This window comes from Eptesicus fuscus, chromosome 5 (assembly GCF_027574615.1).
Source record: "Eptesicus fuscus isolate TK198812 chromosome 5, DD_ASM_mEF_20220401, whole genome shotgun sequence".
NCBI lineage: Eukaryota > Metazoa > Chordata > Mammalia > Chiroptera > Vespertilionidae > Eptesicus > Eptesicus fuscus.
The window spans coordinates 8,822,677-8,847,067 of NC_072477.1; the positions used below are offsets into that span (position 1 = coordinate 8,822,677).

The window sequence follows — 24,391 nt, forward strand, 5'->3', positions numbered from 1 at the left end:
TCCACCCAGCAGCTGCTCAACAAGCACAGCTCCCTCCCACGGAGGGTACCAGCCCTTCCTGCCGCCCCTACAGGAAGCTCTTCTTCGAACCCTCACGGGGTGCACCAGGTCCACACAGGACCCCAAGCTGCCCTGGAGGCCGGAACACGGGATGCTAAGGTGATAGGCAGTGAGGCGGGGAGCAGGTGGTGGTGAGGAGGGGTCCTTACTGGCAGATCTAAGAAAGCACCACCCTCCAGGGCTCCCAGGGCAAAGCCAGGAACTGCCCCCCTCCTCTGCATCCTGTGGGCTGCCCCCTTCCCTCTGGGGGCTTCCCTGGGACTCCCCGCCCCCACCCAACATTGCATGGCCACCTGCTGCCACCAGACGCCCACCCGTGGGGCCGGGTGTACTCACCTACTGACACAGTAGAACGCGATCAGTCTGAAGATGTCCTCAAACACAAGAACCGAGCCTTCCAGGTACAATACTGAGGAGAGATGACAGAGGCCCGGATGAGTGTCCCGGTCAGAGGGAGGGAGGGTCCCTGAGGGTGGGGCGGTGTCATTATCGCAGGGCCTGGCCTGCTGCAGCCACATGTTCATCAGCTGCCCTGGGGACCACAGGGGAGTGAGAAACGAACTTCTATGGCAGCGATGTTCAACCTTTCTCATCTCCCGGCGCATAACTAATTACAAAAATTCTGCAGCACACCGAAAGTGTCTATTTTTGGCCTATCTGAAAAACCAAAGGTATTCGATGGATTCCGTCACCCCAAACATCTATTGTTGTATTGGTTGCTGTCATTTTTTGATTTATCGATCTAGGGGGGAAAGAAGTCGGTGCCCCTGACTAAACAGTCAGGTATTGCATGTTTTAACAATTCTTACAGCACATGGTTGAGAATCACTGTTCTATCGTGTTAACCCACTGAGATTTGGGGTGGTGACTATCTGAACGAATACACATCATTTTGGGCACAAAAACACAGAAGCCTCCAGAATAAAAGCAGAGTGAAACGCTTAACTGATCAGGGTCATCTCAACTTAGCAATTCTGAGGGCTGTGGGGGCAGCGGGAGAAGGTCGTCCAGTTCTGTCTTTCCATGTTCTAAACAGTGAACATGCTTTTTAAAAAAACGTTTACCTTCATCATCTATTTATGACAAAGAGGTCCTGGTTTCCCATTAGGACAGATATGAGAAGTTGAAAAGGGAGTTTAAAGAAAAACATTCAGCAGGTGATAGCATGGGAGGTTCTCTGAAGATGCCTCAAATACTGGAGTCTGAGGAGCGCTCCATGGAGCCCGCACCCTCTGTGAAGTACTAGCGGTGGGGCGGCCCACAGCGCCATCTGGTGCTGGCATTTGGTACATCGCCTACTCTCCTCAGCACCGGCCAAGGGAGCCCGGTGCCCACAGACCTGCTAGAGACCATTCCACCTGCATAAGGAGACCAGGAAGCAGGAGCCCCTCCAGGGGGTGGTGGTGACGCACGCAGAAAGCCCGCCTCCTACACGGGACGTGCTCAACAATGAGCATCTTTCCTTCACTGTGGGGACCTGGTCTGACCTCGGCCGACACAGATGAAGCCTTTGAGATGAAGCAGGCACTTGGGCCTGCTGGCACTTGACATAAAGCCGTACTTCCTTTGACGTCGTTTACCGATCGTCCGCGTGCTGGCCGGGTCCTCCAGGGCAGGGACCAGGGCTCATTCACTTTGGTAAGGAGGACAGAGCACAGTTCTAGCCATAGCACCAGTCGCCTTCCTACCGTTAAAACAGTCGAGTTTTACAATCACAAGCAAGGGTCAAGGCTCCTGTCTGTTCCTTGTGACCTCTTCTGCCCCCGCCCCAGCCAGCTGCCCACGTCTGCCCCCCGCCCCCCGCCGCCCCCGGAGAGCTCCTGCGCGCCAGGGCCCGGCGGGGCCCCTGTGTGAGTCTCCCTCAGCATCAGCAGAGCCACTTGAAATGGGTAAACTGAAAGTACAGGATACAAGGCAGGAATATGTCTCAATAAAGCCATTATTAAACAAAGAAAAATGCTCGCCGAGTGGACAATTTCACTGCCTGTATTAAGGTTTTCTGGGATTTTTATAACGAGCATCTATGAGTTCCGTAAGCAGAGAAACTGTCAAGCTTCTCTACACGTTTCTCTAATTTTCTACCGTTCTCTGTAAACGTGGCTCTAAAGCCGACTGGCTTCCGATGTCCCCTCAGCTCCCGCTGCTATAGAGCCGCTCACAGCCCTGCAGGGCACAGCTGACAGGCCCCCATCCACCCACCATGTCACCCCTTAACACACACCCCTGCCCCCAAGCCAGCTTCTAAAGAGCCTTGGGAGCGTCCAGCGCCCACTCTGCCCTTGGCAGCAGCTCACGCAGGGACCTGGCCAGCGGCTTCTCCCAATAAAGATGCCAGTGCCGGCGGCACCTTTGAAAAGCTCGGGCATGCCGAAACCGGTTTGGCTCAGTGGATAGAGCGTCGGCCTGCGGACTCAAGGGTCCCGGGTTCGATTCCTGTCAGGGGCATGTGCCTTGGTTGCGGGCACATCCCCAGTGGTGGGTGTGCAGGAGGCAGCTGATCGATGTTTCTCTCTCATCGATGTTTCTGGCTCTCTATCCCTCTCTCTTCTTCTCTGTAGAAAATCAATAAAATATAAAAAAATAAAAATAAAAGCTCGGGCAGCAACCCCTCCACTGTGTGCAGTCTCCAGGGTCCCTCAGCAGAAACCTTGGTGGGAACACCCAGACCCTCTCTAAGCATTTCTCTTTCAAAGGGCGAGGAGAGAGAATGGGTAGCAGCCAGCAGCATCCGGCATGTCCCGAGGTGACCACAGGTGACAACAACAGAACTCTGCCTCCACTTTCACCTATGACTCCCCATCAAGACTGAGTGGAGACAGGGTCCAGATGCCAGGCCCTCACACACCGGAATGGCTCCCAGCATTCACAACCCCAATGTCAAAATGAGATATCCACAGCCTGACTGGTGTGGCTCGGTGGCTGAGTGTCGACCTACGAACCAGGAGGTCACGGTTCAGTTCCTGGTCAGGGCACATACCTGGGTTGTGGGCTCGGGCCCCAGGGTATGTGTGCAGGAGACAACCGATAGATGATTCTCTCTCATCATTGATGTTTCTATCTCTCTCTCCCTCTCCCCTTCTCTCTGAAATCAATAAAAATATATTTTAAAAAAGAGATATCCAAAAAGAATGGAAAGCTAATAGATTTAAAAAAAAAAAGAAATTCCATTTAATCATTCAATCGTCCAAATGAACTGCCGAGGAGAGGGGCTGCGTGTGTATCTTCTGTTCTTCACGGTTACCCAGACCCAGGCATGGTGCTATGCATGTTGCCGGCTCTCCAATGCTTATTTAATGATTTATTTACAAAACGTTTTATTTGAAAATACTTAGAAGAGTCATAAGAAGTTGCAGAGATGTACAGGAAGGTCCTGGGCACCCTTCACCCAATTTCACATGGGTGCATGTGTGTGCATGTGCATGTGCGTGTGTATGTTGGTACTGTACTATGAATTGTATACTGTGTGTAGCTGTCTGTAATCACCACCACAATCAAGATATATCACTGCACCATCACTGCAGGGCTCCCTGCTTAGAGCCACAGCCATTCTTCTGCTCACCCCTGACCCCTAGCAACCACCAATCTGTTCTCCATCTCTATGGTGACGTTATTTCACGAATGTCTTATAAGTGGAGTCACACAGTATCCAGCCTTGACACTGGCTGGCTTCACTCAGCATGATTTCCTCGAGGGTCATCCAGGCCGCTGGCTGAGCCAATCGCCTGTTCCTCTTTAGTGCTGAGTCGGCATCCATGGTTTAGATAGAGCATTCTTTGCTTGACTAGTCACCCGCTGAAGGACATCGGGGGAGTTTCCAGTTTTGAGTTATTATGCACAAAGCCACTATGGACATTTGTGTACAAGTTTCTGCATGAAAATACGCTTTCTGGGCGACAGCTGTAATACTGTCAATAAAAAAAATATATGAAAAACAAAATACTTTCCTTTCTCTGGGATCTATGCCCAGGAGTGCTATTGCTGGTCATACGGTAAGTCCATCAAAGGAACTGCCAGACTGCTTTTCCGAGTGGCCAGCAATGCAGGCAGGGTCCAGCATCTCCCCGTGCCTGCCAATTTGTTGTCACTGTTCTTTATTGTAGCCATTCCAGGAGGTGTAGAGTGACATCTCAAGATGGTTTTGATTTGCATTTCTCTAATTTGGATTTTGGAAAGGTGTTGGCAATCTTTTCATGTGGTTATTTGTTATCTGTATATCTAACCTCTTTGCTGAAATGTCTCTATATATCGTTTGCCAATTTCCTAATTGGGTATTTTTTTAACGTTGATGCTTTTTAAAATCACTTCATTAAGATATTCATATACCATACAATTCACCAATTTAAAGTGCACAATCAATGGTCTTACCATAGTCACAGACTTGTGCAACCATCACCACAATCAATTGCAGAACATTTTCACCATCCCAAAAGGAAACCCTGGGTGTGTGTGTCCTCGGCTTAGTCATTTTATTGATATTTTTGTGCTTCAATTTTCTCATCTTTAAATGGTGACAATAGTATTTTCATCATAGGTTGTTGTTGAGGCAAATTAATGGAAATCATGTAAACTAGCATACAGTTGTATCTACTTTTTGACCACTACATGTAGTAGTGGTCAAAAAGTGGATGAAATCTGTATACAAGTTTTTATGTGGACATATGTTTTCATTTCTCTTGGATATATATTAGAAGTGGAATTGCTGGGTCATCTGGTAACTACATGTTTAAGAAACGACCAAACTGGAGGACCACAACAGCATAAAAATGGAAAAGAACCAGTTAGAAATGAAGGATACACTAACTTAAATAAAGAATAATTTACAGGTAATCAGCAGTAGAGTAGGTGAAGCTGAGAATCAAATAATCAAATTGGAATACATGGAAGCAAAAACGCCCAAACAGAACACACACACACACACACACACACACACACACACACACACACACACACAAAGAAAAAAAAGAAAGAAAGAAAAGAAAGAAAGAGAAAAAAAAGAAAAGTAAAGTGGGGGGTGGATAGTGTAAGGAGCCTCTGAGACAACTTCAAGTGAACCAACATTCACATCATGAGAGTGCTGGAAGGAGGAAAGAGAGAGCAAGACATTGAAAACCTATTTGAAAAAATTATGACAAAAAACTTCCCTAACTTGGTGAAGGAAACAGACATACAAGTCCAGGAAGCGCAAAGAGTCCCAAACAAGATGAATCCAAAGAGGCCCACACCAAGATACATCACAATTAAAATGCAAAAGGTTGAAGACAAAGATAGGACCTTAAAAGCAGTAAGAGAAAAGTAGTTCGTTGCCTACAAGGGAATGCCCATAGGACTGTCAGCTGTTTTCTCAAAAGAATCTTTGCAGGCCAGAAGGGAGTGGCAAGAAATATTCAAAGTGGTGAGAAGCAAGGACCTACAATCAAGATTACTCTATCCTGCAAAGCTATCATTTAGAAATGATGGTCCAAAATAGACCAAAGGGAAAAAAAAGCTAAAGGAGTTCATCACTACCAATCCAGTATTACATGAAATGTTAAAGGGTCTGCTTTAAGAAGAAGAAGATAAAAATCTGAACAATAAAATGCCAATAAGTACGTATCTATCAACAATTGAATTTAAAAAACAGAATGAACAAGCAGGACAGAAACAGACTCATAGATACAGAGAACGTTTTGTTGGTTGGTGGGTGGGAGGGGCGTTGGGGAGATATGCAAAAAAGGTGAAGGGATTAAGAAGTACAAATTGGTTGTTACAGAATAGTCATGGGGTGTAAAGCACAGCATGGGGAACATAGTCAATAATATTCTAATAAGTAGGTGTGGTGCTGGGTGGGTGTGGGATTTATTGGGGTGATCACTTAGTAAGTTATGCCATGCCTGGTCACTGGGGTGTACACCTGAAACTAATACAATGATGCATGTAAACTGTAATAGAAAATAAAAAATAATGAAATTTGCAACCCCCCCCCAAAAAAAACAACAACTACCAATTACTAAACTGTTTTCAAAGTTACTACTTCACTTTATGTTTCCACGAGCAATGTATGAGGGTTCCAACTTTCCACATCCTTGTCAACACTTTTCTATTGCAGCCTTCCTAGTGGGCGTGAGGTGATATCTCTCGGTGGTTTTGATTTGCATTTGCCTAATTATTAGTGATGTTGAATGTCTGTGCGTGTGCTAACAGGCCATTTGTGTATAGTATTTGGAAATAAGTTTATTCAGATCCTTTCCCCATTTTAAATTGGGTTACTTGTCTTTAAAGTTGAGTTTTGAGATTTTTTTTTCTAATACAAGGCCTTTGTCAGTAGTGTGATTTGCAAATATTTTCTCCCAGTCTGTAATTTGCCTTTTCATCCTTTTCATAAGGTCTTTCAAACATCTATTTTTGAGAATGAAGAAAAAAAAAAAGGCCCTGGCTGGGTGGCTGGGTCGGTTGGAGTGTCATTCCATACACCAAAAACGTTGCAGGTTCGATTCCCAGTCAGGGCACACACCTAGGTTGTGGGTTCAATCCCTGGCTGGGGCACATATGGGAGGCAACCAATCAATGTTTCTTTCTTTTTTGTCTAATCCTCACCTGAGGATATTTTCCCATCGATTTTTAGAGAGAGTGGAAGGGAGGGGGAGAGACAGAGAGAAACATTGATGTGACAGAGACACATGGATTGGTTGCCGCCTGCATGCGCCCTGACTAGGGCAAGGGATCAAGCTTGCAACCAAGGTATCGTGCCCTTGACTGGAATTGAACCCAGGACCCTTCAGTTCACAGGCCAACACTCTAGACATTGAACCAAACCAGCTAGGGCTGATTGATGTTTCTTACATTGAAGTTTCTCCCTCTCTCAAATCAATAAAAGCATATCCTTAGGTGAGGATTAAAAAAATAAAGGAAGAAGAATGAAAATGATGAATGCTGTCCAAGTTTGTTTGCAAAATAGTAAGCATCAACTGGTGGTGTATAACTGATTCGAGAGGGGTATCTCCAACCTGTTACAATGAACAGCCAACTCTTACTTGCAGTTGGCAGCGCCTATTGTTATAATTACTGCTTAACGGGCCTTTAACCAGCTATTACCATAATCTAGGCCAAAGTCCCTCTGCAATCTTGACACTGTTAATTCCCTTAACAGACACTTTCTTCATGGACGGTGCAAAGGTAAACTTGAGACAAGCCTGGTTTTAATGACCACAAGCTCCCAGGGACCGAGGCGAGAGAGTCTGACAAAAGAAAACCTTTCCACGTCACGTTCACGCTGAGCCGAGAGTGGGCCAGACTTGTCTTCGCGGAAATGAAGGATGGACGTTCGTTCACCTGAGCCTGACCCTCGGCTTCGAGGAGGAACAGATCCGTACACAAAAGTGGAAAGAGGCTACACCTTGCCAAAGGTCACTAAGATGGCCACGGGAACGCGGACTGAGAAACGTAAGCCCCGTCGTTCCTGTTAGCAGATGGCCTTGTTAGCCCGGAGATCAAACACGGCAGAGGTTCATACATTCCCCGTCCTGAGCCCCCTTGGGAGGGCTGGGTCAGAGTTACTCCTCAGCTAAAACGTTTTCATTAGGGAATGAAGACTGATGCAGCCACTGTGGAAAACAGTATGGAGTTTCCTCAAAAAATTAAAAATAGGACTCCCATTTGACCCAGTAATTCCACTTCTAGGATTATATCCCAAGAAATCAGAAACACCAATCAGAAAGGATATATGCACCCCTATGTTCATAGCAGCACAATTTACAATAGTTACGATTTGGAAACAGCCTAAGTGCCCATCAGCAGATGAGTGGATTAGAAAATTGTGGTACATGTACACAATGGAATACTATGCTGCTGTAAAAAAAGAAGGAACGCTTACCATTTGCAACAGCCTGGATGGACCTGGAGAGCATTATGCTAAGCAAAATAAGCCAGTCGAAGAAATATAAATATAACATGATCTCACTCATTTGTGGAATATAATGAACAACATAAACTGATGAACAAAAATAAAGCCACAGGAAAAAAATATTTTAGAATATAATAGAAGTAATCCTGTCATTTGCAGATTTTTAATATTTCCTACAACTTTTGTGATATTATACTATGTTAGTACAGTTTTGGTAATATTATTGTATTTAAAATATTTTTTCTTGAAATAGTAATGTTTATTGCATGTAACATTATATTTAGAATCATTTTTCTTAAAAAATAAAATGATAGAAAATATAAAAAAATAAAATAAAATAAAAAATAAAACGTTTTCATTGTATTATCATCACTGACAGATATTTACCGTGTTCCAGGTCTGTAGAAAGAAAGGGGAAATGGACAGAGAAAGTGAGAGGAAGCCTCGTAGTTTGAAGGGTGACCCCTGTTGACTTGCCAAAGCCTGGGCACAGGACTATCTGAACTCCTTCCTGAGGGCCAGAGATTCAAACAGCTGGCTCACTCGCTTTTTAAAAAATATATATTTTTATTGCTTTCAGAGAGGAAGGGAGAGGGAGAGGGAGAGAGATAGAAACATCAATGATGAGAGAGAATCAATGACTGGTTGCCTCCTGCACGCCCCCTACTGGGGATCGAGCCTGCAACCTGGGCATGTGCCCTGACTGCGAATCGAACCGTGACCTCACAGATCGATGCTCAACCACTGAGCCATGCCGGCTGGGCCTGCTCACACTCTTTTCATGATTGAAAATTTGCTTGGTGGGGGTGGGAGAGGCATGAATTGATTTCATCTAAGAGGAAACCTGGCATGTAACCAGGCCTCAACATGCCCATTTACGGGGTGAGCATTGGGTGGGTGAGAATTGTCCCAGGAGGAAAGTGTCCCCAGAGGGTCCCAGGAAGGACCACATGTGGGCAGTCAGAGGGCTCACCTTTGGAGAGAAAAGGCCATCACACCTGGCTGGCAGGGGGTGGGGTGGGGACTTGGTGGGCCCCGGAAGTGGCCCTGAGCCAAAGCCTTATGTGACACTGCTGAGCCCACCTCCCTGAAACCTGGCACCCAGAATGGGTGGGAAGCCTGAGCCTACTGGATTCCGATCCGCCTTTGTACAAGGGGCACTAGCTGACCAGGCTGGGTCCCTGCCAGGAGATGCCTGGAGTGCAGACGAGAGGCCAGGGAGTGGTGCCCAGCTGGGAGCAGGAGGGAGGGGCACCTGCAGACAGGAGACAGGCAGGGCCAGACCCACTTGGAAGGTCACGGTGGCCTTTTTCTTTGCAGATCCCACTGCTGCCCGGCAACACCACAGTTGCCATGGGAACTACACCTGGACAGTCTGTGGCTGGGATGGAAGACTGTTTCTACTACCATCAGGCCTCTCCAAAGGCCCTGCTTTCTGTAACAGGTGAAAACCACTCCCACTGTTCCCAGGAGGAAAAGGGAGGAGACCAGCAGTCTCTCCGGAGCCCGGGACCCCGTGGTTCCAGCCTCCCCGCCCCCCGGCTCTCACCTGCTTGGCGATGCTGCTGTAGCCGCTGCCCCACCCATGGGGCGGGAACACGCACCCTCCTGCCTGGAGGAGGTGCACGGCAGACGGTGCCAGGAGAAGCGAGAAACCCACTGACCCCACGCGCGCAGCAGGTCTCCTGTGTTCTCTGGGCAGACGTGCTGCCCAACCACACAGGGACCGGCGCACGGACTGGTTCCTGCTCCGGGCAAAGCCCAAGCCTGGACAGGGCTGACCAGGTGCGGCTGCTGGCTCCGCCCATCACATGCCCTGAGATCAAAGACCTGGACTCTGACACCTGCTTCCTCCACCTGCAGGTGAGGCTAAGGGTAACTGAGGCCCTCCGGACCCCCCACCTCCTTGTGCAGAGGCTCTGAGTGAAAAGATAACAGAGGTCTGGAAGGGCTCGGGTAGGGGGCGGGGAGTAAAGGACAGGGGGCGAGTTAGGGTTCAGGGAGCGGGGAGAGAACGCCGATTTGAAAATGTGCTGGAATCAGCTCCCCCACCTCTCTCCCGGGCTGTCACTGACTTACAGTTCAGGTGGGCACCTTGGCCTCTGCCTCACTGGCTGCCCCTGGAGCCCCTCACTGTGCTTACCAGCCTGCCCGAGCCTATTTCTGTAAAGGCCCACACCCCTCCAGCCCTGAAGTGCTGCCCCCCTGCCCATCTCCTCCACCAACCACAGGCCCCTGTGCAGGCCCAGCTGCAGGACCTCCTGTGCAGGCGGGAAAGGAACAGGGGAGGCCCTGGCCGCCATGGTCAGGGGGCCAAGCAGGGAGCCCTGTTACAGGTTTGGCCAAGGAGCAGAGAAGTGCCTCCTGGTCCAGGGGACGGCTGCCCGGCACGAAAATGCACAACCTGACAAGTGCAACCCCACTCAGCTCACCTCCCAGGCTCTCTGGGCAGTGCATGGCTATGCAGCTGTCCACGGCAGCCCCGGGGATGAGTCATGGCCATCTTTGCTGGTCGTGGTTGGCATAAAGTGCAATCGCCTCTTGACTACATCTTACAAATGTCAGGATGGAAAAGGCAGCAATGCCTTTTTACTGAGTTCGGCACCACACTCCAAGTTTGCTCAGACTGGAGACCCAACACACCCACATGTCCCTCCCAGTGGACAGGAAACCACTGAAAGCCCTGAGAGACTCCTGGTGGTCCAGCCTTCCCCACTGCACAGATGGGAAAACTGAGGCCCAGAGAAGGGGTGTCATCGTGCCGTGAGAGAGGGTGAGCCTGGGCGCTTTCCGGAGTTTGACTCTGGTCTCTCTGGAATCTAGATTCCGACTGCTATGATTCCCCTTCTCCCAGCTTCCCAGCATGGGCTTTGAGCCTCTTGGTGAATAGTGGTGGGTTATTGTTGTCAAGTTTTAATAATAACATTAATAGTAATCATAATATCATCTGCCATTTATCATGTCTACTGTGTGCCAGTGTCTATATTTCAAATCATCATAACAATTACATTGTCCTCATTTACAGGCAAGGAAATGGAGGCTCAGAGAGGTTTAGTAACTGGCCCTAGGCCCACGTCATGGCCTGGGAGCAGCCTTTGTTCAGGAGAGGGGGTGTGGGGTGAAGGGAGGGAGTTCCCGTGCCTCACCCTGGGTTGCTCTCATCCTACCCCTGCCTCACTGGTTGGCTAGCAGAGATGCCTCCCATCTTCCCCCACATCTCCCCCGTCACTGGGCAGGCCCCGTGCTCCCCTCGGAGAAGCCTTCCCCGGGCAGAACTCCCAGCCCCTCCCTCAGGCCCCGGTGCTGGGCTCACCCCACCGGAGAGCATTACACCCCATCCCGATGTGCTCACAGGCCCACCTCTGGCCCGGAATGACGCTCTCGGAGAGCAGGGACCAGGCCTTCCTTCTTCCCACCATCCCGGGACCTGCCTGGATCACACCACACGCCTCACGGCCTCGGTGCTGCTGCAAGCACTGTGTCCGACCCCATGTTGGCAGTCACATCTGCAGCAGCTGCCACCACCCTGTCCAAGCTGTAATGAAAGTCTCTCTCTCTCTCTCTCTCTCTCTCTCTCTCTCTCTCTCTCACGCTGCGCTTCCATATTTAGCGATGTGGAGATGCGGACTGAAGTCCGGGAACAGGAGGACAGAATAAACTGTCACAAGCAGACAGGACTCTGCCTGGGAACTATTTATAGGTTCGGATGCCAAAACAGAAGGGGAGACATTAGACAGATGTGTGAATTGCCAAGTGTCAGGAAAGACTAAATAAAGCGCAAGGAGACAGGGAGGTGTTGGGGAGAAGAACCTGGGGAGGGCGGAGGAGGAGACGCCCAGCAGGGGCCTGCCATTCATCCCTACCCGCATGCCCGTCCTATGGGGGCACTGAATCACCCACTGGGAACTGACTGCCAGTCTGGGAAAGCAACTGCCTGCCCCTCCACTCACACTGCAGGGCGAGGAGGTGTCTGTGCCTGAACTGTCATGAAGAAGCACTTGGCTCTCCTGGGAGCAGAAACAGGAAAGGGAGGTGGCCCAGGGCACCTCCTGATGGTGAGAACAGCTCTGAGTGCCCCAGGAGGACCCATCAAGCCTGCATGGCTCAGTGGTTGAGCATCCACCTAGGAACCAGGAGATCACGGTTCAATTCCCGGTCAGGGTACATGCCCAGGGTTGCGGACTTGATCCCCATTGTGGGGCGTGTAGGAGGCAGCCAATCAATGATTCTCTCTTATCCTGGATGTTTCTATTGCTCTCTTCCTCTCCCTTGCTCTCTGAAATCAATAAAAATATATTTAAAAAGGAAAAAGAAATAACCCAGAAAACAACACACCTTCAATGTCAGGGTCTTACAAAGTTTGTCTCACCCCAGAGTCTGGGAACTTTGATCTGAGGTCCAGAAGAAAGTAACCGCCACTGATGAGCTGTGAGACACAGAGAGTTAGGTGAGCAGCTTTCTGTCAGTCACAGAGCCGGGGAGCCATGATGACAGGACGTGACGGTGAGCAAGCCTGACTCTGCAGTCTATGCTCTCACCCAGCACGCAGGCTGCTGTTCTCTAGACCCTGCTGTCCAGTGGCAATGTGATGAGGGCTCCACGTGCAATGTTCAGTGTTCTCATAGTCACATCAGAACCAGTAGACAGACATTAGGTGACATTAATCTCCATCATATATTCTACTTAACCCGATATATCCAAATATTATCACTTCAACAAACCATAAACATAATGAGGCACTTGATGTTCCTTTTTTTCACACTAAGTGTTCAAATCTGGTGTGTATTTTACACGAACAGCACATCTCAATTCAGACTCACCACATCGCAAGGGTTCAATGGCTCCATGCGGCTCGTGGCTGCCACATTGGACGGCAGAGCCCTAAGTGATGTTCTCATCCAGGAGCAAACTTGTCCCCAGGGCACATCTGGGAGTGTGGTGATATTCTAGGTTGTCACATCTGGGGGTGGGGGTGATACTACTAGTGGGCAGAGGCCAGAGATGTCGGTAGACATTCCCCAGGGCGCAGGACAGCCTCCACAGCCCAGGATGACCCAACACAATGCCAGGCGCCGAGTTTCAGAAGCCCCTGTGCAGCTCAGCTGGGAGAGTCTTCTGCTCCTCGTGGCACTGACCAGGTCGCTTGGTGGTAATCAGGGGAGGACTGTTCTAGTCCACAGGTCCCAGAAGCCTTCTCCTGGTGCCTTGGTAGGACAGCAGGAAGACTAGACTCAGCCGGGCCCCCCTGGGACTCTCTTCCTCTCCCTAGAGTTTTGGAGCCTCTCCAGGTGGTCTCTCCATCACTGGACTTCTTACGTGGCAACGCAGGCCTCCCAGAGTCCAAGCAGAGGACGCCAGTTCTCCTAAAAGGTGCACATAGACCTGGCATAGTATCGTTTCACCTTATTCCATTGGCCACAGCAGTCTCAGGCCACCCAGGTTCTAGGGGAGGGGCCACAGCCTTCAGCTCCTGATGGGAAGAGTGTCAATGAAAGTATAGCCACCTTTCTCTGCCACATGATAGTGTTTCTATCTAGGACTCAGACGTCATCCCGTGATTTCTCTGGGGGCCTACATTACACCTGTCATACCTCTCCCTGATCCCAATTTATCTCATGTTTCTGCAAAGATACAGCCCCCCTTTTTCTAAAGATATATCTTTTCATGTAAAAATTATAATAATCGCTTAAGTTTGCAAAATGCTCACCCATACGTCGCCTCCCAAAAGGTTCCATAAGGTGGGCAGTACTGATGAGGAATCAGCAGTGGGGTGCTGGTACATGTTTAGCAACAGGCTCTCCAGAGAGAAAGCCCCGATTTACAGCATTTGTCAATTTCCATAATGTAAATACTCCTGCCATGTGACTGGGGGAGAGATGGGCACAATGAACTCTCACGGGCTGGGACAAACCAGCTCCGGCCACCGAAGACACAGCTCAGAGACAGGTCCACTTTGAGATGGTCCTTAAGAGCAAGAACCATCACCCTTTTCGACAGCGTGGAAGGACCTGGAGACTATTATGCTAAGCAAAATAAGCCAGTTAGAGAAAGACAAACATCACATAATCTCACTTATATGTGGAATCTAATCAACCAAATAAACTGATGAACAGAATGGATCCAGAGGCATGGATGCATGGAACAGAATAACAGAGATCAGTGGGGAGGGGAGTGGAAGAGATTAACCAAAGATCATATATGCATATGTGCATAACCCATGGACACAGACAATAGTGGGAAAAGACCGGGGTGGGGCAGGGGTTGTGTGGTGGGGGGAAAGAGAGGGGTTGAGGGGACATCTGTAATACTGAAGACGACAACAACAACAACAACAACAACAACAAGAGAGCCAGAATCATTCAGAGACCTGAAGCTCAGGTGACGTCACTGACTCTCGAGAGCCCTCCTCACCTGTTGCAGCCATCTAGTTCCTGTCTGCCACCTCTCTGTCCAGCTCTGGTTCTTTGCAATGCACATCAAGCCCTGGGGTGTAATCTTAGCTTAGGGCTCTGATTCTAGGGTAACTCTAGAGTTCTTAGATGTACTCAATCACTGTCTGCTCTACCTCTCTCTCTGGCGTCCTCCACCTCCCCTGACTTGGAGAGCCACGTGCATAAGGACCATGCAAGACCAGCTAAGAAAGCACCTGGCCCAGGTGAAAGTGGAGTTAACAGCCCCGGTTCAACCCCAGTTCCCTCCTTGGGCACACTTTCCTCAGCTAAAATGGGGGTCCTAGCACCTGCTCCAAAGGGCTGTGGTGAGGACAAGAGTGACGGATTCTATGGAAGCCCACACTTGCCTGGTACACAGTGGGTCCCCAATAACTGGGGAAAGCTGGATAGAATGGCCTGGGTAAGGCCTAGTTATTGGGGAACTGGGTCCGCCCTGGGGGCTGCTCAGGGCAGCCTGGGCTGGCAACAACGACTGCATTAAAGGAATATCCCAGCAGGGGAAGTTTTGCTCGGCAGGTTCCCTAAAAGTTTCCACTGTGCAAACCAAGGCCAAGACAGCCACAAGCACAACAAAAGGTGTGTAACAGGATCTGGACTGCTGATAAAAGCAGCACAGACTAATCATTGATTCTTGACAGATAAGGGGAGATGGACACAAAGGGCTGCAAAGATACCAGTCCATTTCTACAGAACTTTCCAGAAGGCCTCACCTCTGACTGCTTCTTTAAGTAGTTTGGGCAGAAAGGAGAAGTTGATGGGGCAGGCACAATAACATGACTTCCCAGGAGGCCAGGTGGGCTCCCTGGGCACTGAGCATCCTGTATTTTCCTTGGCTGTGGCGAGGCTTTATAATCCAGGTGCCTGGGTCAGGTAAATGAAGAATAGCACCTTCTCGCCCTAACCGGTTTGGCTCAGTGGCTAGAGCGTCGGCCTGCAGACTCAAGGGTCCCAGGTTCGATTCCAGTCAAGGGCATGTACCTTGGTTGCAGGCACATACCCAGTAGGGAGTGTGCAGGAGGCAGCTAATTGATGTTTCTCTCTCATCGATGTTTCTAACTCTCTATCCCTCTCTCTTCTTCTCTGTAAAAATCAATAAATTAAAAAAAGAGAGAGAGAATAGCACCTTCTCTGTGTGGGCCTTTATGCTTCCAAGGCATTTTTAAAAATTATATTAGTTTCAGGTGTACACCCCAGTGATTAGACATTACATAACACACTAAGTGATAAATCTCATACCCCTCTGACACCAGACATAGTTTTCAGGATATTATGGACTATGTTCCCTGTGTTGTACTTTACATCCCCATAACTGTTCTATAACCACCAATTTGTACTTCTTAATCCCTTCACCATTTTACCCCCCCCCCCCCCCCGCCCCACCGACCCCCTTCTCATCTGGCAACCATCAAAATGTTCTCTGTATCTCTATGAGTCTGTTTCTGTTCTGCTTGTTCATTTATTTTGTGTGTTTTTTAGATTCAATTGTTGATATGTATTTATTGCCATTTTATTGTTCATATTTTTTATCTTTCTTCTTAAAGAAAACCCTTAACATTTTCATGTAATACTGGTCTGATGGTGATGAATTCCTTTAGTTTTTTTCTTGTCTGTGAAACTCTTTATATGTCCTTTGACTCTAAATGAGAACTTTGCTGGGTAGAGCAATCTTGGTTGTAGGCCCTTGCTTTTCATCATTTTGAATATTTCTTGCTACTCCCTTCTGGCCTGCAAAGTTTCTGTTGAGAAATCAGCTGATAGTCTTATGGGAGCTCTCTTGTAGGTAACTAACTGCTCTTCTCTTGCTGCTTTTAAGATTCTCTTTACCTTTAACCTTTTGCACTCAGATGTCGAGTGTGACTCAACACGGTTAGCATTAGAATAAAGGAATCGAGAAAAAAGCAAGCTAGTGCAAAGGGTTAACTTTTTGCATTTCCAGGGCATTTTGTATCCATCTCTTGCTGGGTGGAGTCAGGATGGCCAGAGACACTGAGTGACTTGCTTAAAGTCATGTAGCAAGCTACCGAGGGAACCATATTAGAACCCATTTCATCGGCCCTTACCCCTGGCTTTGCAAAGCTCACAATGGCCCTAAGGCTGCTCACTCTTCCAAGTGGGGAAGCTGCCTGGAAACTCCCAGAGCAAAGTTAATCTGGGAGGTCCTCCAGAGGTGCTCAGAGGTAACAACTGGCTTCTCCTTTTGGGAAAAAAAAAAACACCCCAAAGCTGAGTCCCCTAGAAACATCTCCTTACAAGTCCTAGATGTGGGTAATCCTCCCAGGGCCAGCCGAGCCTCCGCACAGGGACCCATGGGAACCACAAAGCACTTCCCCTCATTTCTTCCATTCTTGCCCCAATCTACTCAGCTACCCACGTGAGCCTTTTAAGAGTAGAATCTGGTCTTATCCCAGCCCAGGGCTCCATGGTTGCTAGCTACATATATACACAAATGCATGCATGCCGCAGTGTTCAGCTCACTCTTGCATTTCTGCCAGGTTTTCGATATGTTCACATGTTTTCCCATCAGTTTCTCGTAACAGTTCCCTTAGAGGCATCATTAACCCATTTGTGGTGGATGACAGTGAGGCCCTGAAGTCAAACAACTTGCTTCAGTTAAGCGGCAGAACCGAATACAAATCCAGGTTTTCGAACCCTAAGACCCAGGCCAAAGGGGAAGGCGGGCAGTCAGGGAAGGGGAGGGGCAACTAACTTTTGAGGAGCACCTACTGTATGTCTTTCCACCAGGATTATGAGTCCATTTCACAGTTGAGAAAACCAAGGCTTAGTGAGGTAGAGGATTGAGCAGCATCACCAAAGACCTCACAGCTGATGAATGCAAAGGGGTCCACTGGGTTGTGAAGGCTACTTTCTCTGTCCTTCCAGACCAGGTTGTCTCTCTGCTCAAGTGTGAGGTGTTATTAACCAGCAGATCAGTGGCGCGGTGTTTCCCAAACACTTGCTACAGGCCCTGTCCTCCTCCTAGGCTCTGGGGACCTCAGATGTTATATCAGCCACACCAGACACACGCGCTACCCTCAGGAGCTTCCAGCCAGCAGGGGACAGAGATGTGAAGACATAAAACAGACAACGAAGGATGAGCCCTCAGAGGCCGAGGAGAACAGGGAGACACGCAAGCACAGGCACCGAGGCAGGAAGGGAGCAGGGCCGCTCCAGATGGGATGCCGGGTTGCTACTCTTCCAGGGGGCCCTCCACACTGGGACAACCTGAGGGAAATTGCCCCAAACAGGCAACATCGGGCAAGGGACCCACCACGCGACTCCACCTAAGTCACCTGTGGGGCAGCCAGAGGGCCTGAGTGGGTGATGGGCACAGGGAGGATGCTGGCCGTCAGGAGGAGCCTTAAACAGACAGGTGTCCCGTCCTCTGGCTGTTTCAGGACCTTCAGGACAAACGACATTCCATCCATTCCATCCACGTTGTAACACCAGGGCTGTAACTTTCCTTCCTATGGAATTTCACACCCTCATGGCCCTGGGCACTACTTAAGGGAGGTGTTAGTCTTTCACAAGTGAGTAGGAATCTGTTCACTGGCTAGAGAATTTCCAGAAAGCAGATTTTCATGGAGGGGGGCAGAGGGAGGCAGAAACAACTGGAAAGGAGGGTGGGAGACCCAGATGCAAACGCTGAGCTAAAATAATCCGCAACCAATGCCCTCCTGTGACTGGAAGCCCAGGAGGCACTGAGGCCTGGACCCTGACCCCTGACACCCCTGTAGTCACCTCCAAAAGGGGGAGGCTGTGTTTCTCCGAAACAGCTGAATTGGGCTTCTTTCCCTTAGACACATTTCCTGCAGCTGTTTTAAAGCCCCTGAAGGTGACAGTCACTGTAAATACAGGCTGAGGTCACTAGCCTGGGCCTAAAGCTGGCATGACACCCCCACCCCCACAAACCCATGTACCCCTTCTCTTACCTCTGTGGATCTTTCTCCCACCTCAGTCCAAACCTCCTCATGTGTCCCATTTCCTCAGGTCACAAAACAGACTCTTGGCAGTCCCTATGTTCATGCTTCCTGGCCCGGCAACCTACATTTCCACCTTCTCCCAAGACCTCAACCCCAAGAGGGTTTCCCCTCCCTGAGGGCTCCAGGCCACATCCCTCTTCTTGGCCCCGCCCACTCCCCAGTCCCAGTTCCTGGCAGCCATCCTTACCTTGGGCAGGTCTCTCAAACCTCACCCTCTGTCCTGTTCCTGGCACAGTTGACTATCTCATGTATCACCCACACAGCTGAGCTCTCTTCTAAATCACTAATCTCATCGGGATATTTCTGCTCATGACCTACCAACTAGAGCCTAACACCTGAGGTGGATGGAAGGGCCCTTTGTGACCGGGCTGAATGCCACCTCCCGAGCCTTATCTTCAATTCTACTTCCAGTCACCTCACCCCCACCACCGCCAGCCCATCCTTTCCTCATTCTTTCCTATCTCTGATGTAGGCTGTGGTCTCAGTTGAACATGCCTTGTCCCCATTTCCTCTTTCTCACCATGATTTCCCATCCTCCAAGGCCCAAGGAGGCCTGCGTTGATCTCCCACAGTTGAAAAATAATCAATTTTAATGCCCCAAAGTGCACACTCACATTCTAGCAGTTAGGACAATCTGGTTTGCATTTTTGGTTAAGTGTGTGTGTGAGTGTGTGTGTGTGCACGCGCCCAATGTCAGGGGCCATCGTACGTGTCTTCCTTCAGAGGCCATTCAACACATACAGACAGACCTCGGAGATATTGCGTGTTCAGTTCCACCTCAGTAAAGCAAATATTGTGTAATAAAGCGAGCCCCACAACTGTTTTGGTTTCCCAGTGCATATAAAAGTTATGTTTGCGTTATACTGTAGTGTATTCAATGTGTAATCACATTATGTCTAAAAAGTGTACATAACCTTAATTTAAAAATACTTCATTGATAAAAACTGCTGACCATCACCTGAGCCTGGTGGAAAGATGGCGCCAATAGACTTGCTCAATGCAATGTGGCCATAACCCTTCAATTTGTAAAAAAACACAATATCTGCAAAGTGCAATAAAGTGAAGCTCAATAAAATGAGGTATGCCTGTATTTAATTGGTTGGAACGACTTTAAAATGTTTAATAACACAGAAAAAGCTCACTATAAAATGCTCAAGTGAACAAAGGAAGGCTAAAAACTATAGGGACCACTATGATTCAAAAATCTATTATAAAAACAAAAAACCCATTGAAATTTTATAATAATAAATTCTTAGAGTTGAATTACACAATGATGTATTGTTTTTCCTGGGCTAAATCCAATTTTAGAGGCAAAAAAAGGAAACTACAGAAAACAAAAAGAAACAAACTCTGGTAAGTTTTTAGCCCAAACCTCCATGGGTAATAACTGCTCTTATTAATATGCAATAAGAAATCAACTTCTTAGCCCTATCCGGTTTGACTTAATAAATAGAGCATTGGCCTGTGGACTGAAGGGTCCCAGGTTCGATTCTGGCAAGGGCACATGCCCAGGGTTGTGGGCTCGATCCCCAGTGGGGAGCGTGCAGGAGGCAGCCAATCAATGATTCTCTCTCATCATTGATATTTCAATCTCTCTCTCCCTCTCCCTTTCACTCTCTGAAATAAATAAAAATATATTTTAAAAATTAAAATGTTAAAAAAAAGAAATAAACTTCTTAGAGGAGTTCTTAGGAGCAAGGTGTTGCAGGAAATGATGGTGTGGTTTTTTTTTTTTAACGTATTTTATTGATTTTTTACAGAGAGGAAGGTAGAGGGATAGAGAGTTAGAAACATCGATGAGAGAGAAACATCGATCAGCTGCCTTCTGCACATAGTGGGGATGTGCCTGCAACCAAGGTACATGCCCTTGACCAGAATCGAAGCTGGGACCCTTCAGTCTGTAGGCCGACGCTCTATCCACTGAGCCAAACCGGTTAGGGCAGGAAATGATGGTTTTGAGGTGTGAGCTACATGCTACTCAATCCCCGTAGCTAATTATAACTGCTGGCTTCATTGAGTGTTTACGACACATGGGTACTGTGATAGCTCTTCCCCTTAAATGTCTCCATTTCATCCAGGAGACAACGCTATGATGTTAGACAGTGACTCTAACTCCGACATCAATTCCAATGCATGTTTACCCCCACACCAAAACCAATTCTCTGACACCAGTTGGGGGTCCTACATTTTAGCTCAATGCTGACTTTATTTACCGGGAGATAGTGTCAAACTCCGCAAGTTAGGGGCTCAGTCCTACAAGACTGCCTCCTGTCCTACCCCTAAGATGCCAATTGTAAGCCCAGGTGACAACTATAGATTGGACCTTCCAATGACCTCCTTCTTGTCATTTGCTAGAGCGACTCACAGAAGTCAGGGAAACATCTTACTTCCTGGGTCACCCGTTTATTATAAAGTGACATGAGTCAGGAACAGCCAGATGGAAGTGAGGCACAGGGCAAGGTAAGTGGGAAGGGCCACTGAGCTTGCACAGGGCAAAGTAACGGTCTCTGAGTGGCTACTCTCCCTAAATCTCCATGTGTCCATCAACCTGGAAGCTCTCCGAACCCTGTCCTTTTGGGTTTTATGGAGGCGTCATTACCCAGGCCTGATGCATTGGCCATTAGCAATTGACTCAACCTCTAGACTGAAAGTTTCCAATCACATGGTGGGCTCCCCTGTCAACTGGTTCCTGTCCTTAGGTGCCATTCACATAAGCTCAGGTTAAAGGGGCTTGTTATGAGCATCAAGACACCTTTATTGCTCCTATCACTTAGAAAATTCCAAGGGTTTGAGAGTTCTGTGCCAGGAATGGAACAATAACCAAATAGGTTATTTCTTATTACAAATCACAGTATTACAGTCACGATGCTACTGAGTGCTTCCCACGTGCCAGGCAATATTGTCTTGCGTCCCCACACGTATTTCACTCACCAATCCACCAAGAGCTGTGCTGTACATGAGGACACTGAACCACAGAGAAGTTAAGGAACTTGTCTGATGTCACAAGGTGACAGAGACAGACCTGGAACTGGCTACATTTCCAAAGCTCATGTTCTCAAAAAAGCCTGGCATTGACAAGAGTGCCAAACCCACCTCGAGGCAATACCGCCCCTGCTAACACAGCAAGAGCGGCCTCCTCCATTCCAACCTGACGCTAATAAACGTTCCTTAACTTTTTTGGACTTAACACATGTTGGTGCAAATGCAGGTGTAAACATCACTCCAGGATAATGGGTCAGTTGGTGAAGGGGTCAAATCCAAGAGCACCCATGCAATGTTCCCGTGTGGACTGCCAAGTCATTCTGGGTGACACTCTTGACCGGCCCATACATACAGATGTCTGCTCCAGGAGGGCTCTGCTAGAATTTCCCCCTCCTTGGTTTAAAAGGTGCCCCCGCCCAGCCAGTGTGGCTCAGTAGTTGAGCATTGACCTATGAACCAGGAGGTCAAAGTTTGATTCCCAGTCAGGGCACATGCCCGGGTTGCTCTTTCAGCCCTGACTGCAGAATGAAGATGTTTTTATCAAGAGCCTCAGCTGACATGTAACATGAGAGAAAAATACACTCACGCTACTTTGTGTGCAGGACTCTGTGTGCGTACATACCTGGGTGAGAGCCACTGTAGCTTAGGGTTGTTTGTTATTGCAGCATAACTAGTCTGAGCTGACTGCTTCAGGGTTTTGCAAAGAAACTGTGAACACGGAACCAGAGGACAACCCAAGCACACAGACTCACAGAGGTGGTCCAGGGGAGTCTTTCTCCCCCAGAGCAAACAGAGCGGGGCCACAGATGACACTGACCACCCACTTTTGGGGGATCCCCTTGTCTCCTTCCTTGGCCTCAGCTTTGGGTGGGGAATCCCAACAAAAGGCCCCAGTTCTAGGCCCTGGGCCTTTCCCTGCCCACTTCCTCCTCAGGCCGCCCCTCACTGCAGCCACCACAGCCACAGGAGGACTCGGGAGGCTGGTGGCTCCCTTCTCCCAAGAGGGACCACAAAGTAGTCCCCGAGTACGCGGCTGGGACTTACCCAGAGCCCTGGAACCACGTGTGTAGTAGGCTCATTCCACTCCTCCTTTTGGCTTAATCCTGCAGGAGGATTAACAACAAGAACAACAAACACTAACTGTTATTGTCCCCTGTACTAGCCTACGCACCTTATTATCTTTTTTTAAAGATCTAATTGGCTTTATTGAGCGATTCATGAATCAGGCAGCATCCCATCTAGCAAGTGGAAAGAGGCTCCCTGTCCTAAGCACTTACTTTATTTATTTATTTTAAAATATATTTTTATTTATTTCGGAGAGGAAAGGAGAGGGAGAGAGATAGAAACATCAATGATGAGAGAGAATCATTGATTGGCTGCCTCCTGCATGCCCCCTACTGGGAATCGAGCCCGCAACCTGGGCATGTGTCCCTGCCCGGAATTGAACCTGGGACCCTTCAGTCTTCAGGCCGACGCTCTATCCACTGAGCCAAACCAGCTAGGGCTCTAGGCACTTTAGACACACTAACTCCTTCCTGCACCCTCCGGGGGAGGCACCGCTATCATTCCCATTGTAGGATCCTGGTGCTCAAAGTCACACAGGTAGAAAAAGCAGCCCTGGGGTCCCAAGACAGGCTGTGTTGTTTCTACACTCTGTGCTCCAGCACGATGCGAAGGAGGGAACCGCCGAACAGGAAGACAAGGAGAAAGGTAGGCTCAGAGAAGCAACATGGCAAAAATACGTATTACCTGCTGCTCTCCTGTTTCTGTCTGGGTTTGGGGCAGGGGAGACCTCAGGGATCAGAGATATGGGGAGCAGTGAATATAAAAAAAGCAAAACAAAACACGTATGAACTTATAGACAACATCTGTGTAGTTACAGTGAATGGACACGAATCAAGATTAGAAGAGTTATGTTACATAAAGGATTTTTGGTTTGGGTGTTGACAGTCTTTTCAGCAAAGCTGGGTACTGAACTTTTTAAAAGTTTAAAAATGGAAAATGAGCCTGGCTGGCATGGTTCAGTGGTAGAGCATCAACCTATGAATCAGGAGGTCATGGTTCAATTCCCGGTCAGGGCACATGCGCGGGGTTGCGGGCTTGATCCCCAGTGTGGGGGAGTGCAGGAGGCAGTCGATCAATGATTCTCTCTCATCGTTGATGCTTCTATCTCTCTCTCCCTCTCCCTTCCTCTCTGAAATCAATAACAATATATTTTTTAAAAATGGAAACAGATTCTACCGCATGGCTCTGGGAGGAAGTCGCAAACCCAGAGGAGTAAGCTGCCTCCATCCCTAAGTGCCTGGTTGGTCCCTTGGTCTCCTAATCAGCAAGGAGACATGCCACCAGACAGGGTGTCCTGGTTCCATTGGGAAGGCTTGTGCATGCTTTCTGACCAAGTTCCAAGAGGCTGGGGCAGCTGGGGGGCGGGTTGGGTTGGAGAGACCTAGAAAGGATTGCCCTGGAGGCTGGGGCAGAGAGATGGGAAAGAAGCAGCGGGGCAAAGGAGAAGAGCAGGACTTCCAGACTCTCCATCGGTCCAGCCCGATTCCCTCTTCTTCCAAGAAGCCTTCCCGATCAGCCTGACCTTGAACAATGCTCCCCGCTTGCACTGGTAGAGCACATGTTGACGTGTAACAGGCTCAGCACATCACTACTCCCCACTTCCAGCTACTTTCCTGATGTTGGTGTTAAAATTTCAAGTCCATTTGGCCCTTGGGTTTCTAAAGGATTGTAGTAGCTAACTAGTGTCTAGGTTAGTTCCCACAGCCCGGTTACTCTCATTAAGAGGCAGGCCTACACAAGTCCACAAGGCTCATGTCTGTCCCTCTCCCATGACCTCAAGAGAGCTCCCAGGGTGTTCACAGCCCCAGAGGCACCTGCTGAGAACGTCTGAGAAAGGGTTCTTGGAGAGCAGTAGGTGCCCCAAACGACTTCACCCCTTCTGCAGTCAGTAGAGGGTGCTAAATATTTGATCTGGGGAGACTATAAGGTTGTTTCTTTCCTCTTTCAGATTCCTACACTTTCTTTCCTGCTGG

General features: G+C 48.7%; 1 protein-coding gene across 1 annotated transcript in view; it reads right to left on the reverse strand.

The window, feature by feature from the left end:
• The window catches only part of RIN3 (Ras and Rab interactor 3), a 120,678-nt gene that overhangs the window by 48,769 nt on the left and 47,518 nt on the right, over positions 1 to 24,391 (reverse strand). Inside the window, exon 4 of the mRNA XM_028155938.2 lies at positions 397 to 469. Within this exon, the coding sequence (XP_028011739.2) occupies positions 397 to 469 (73 nt within the window). The remainder of the gene's footprint in view (positions 1 to 396; positions 470 to 24,391) is intronic.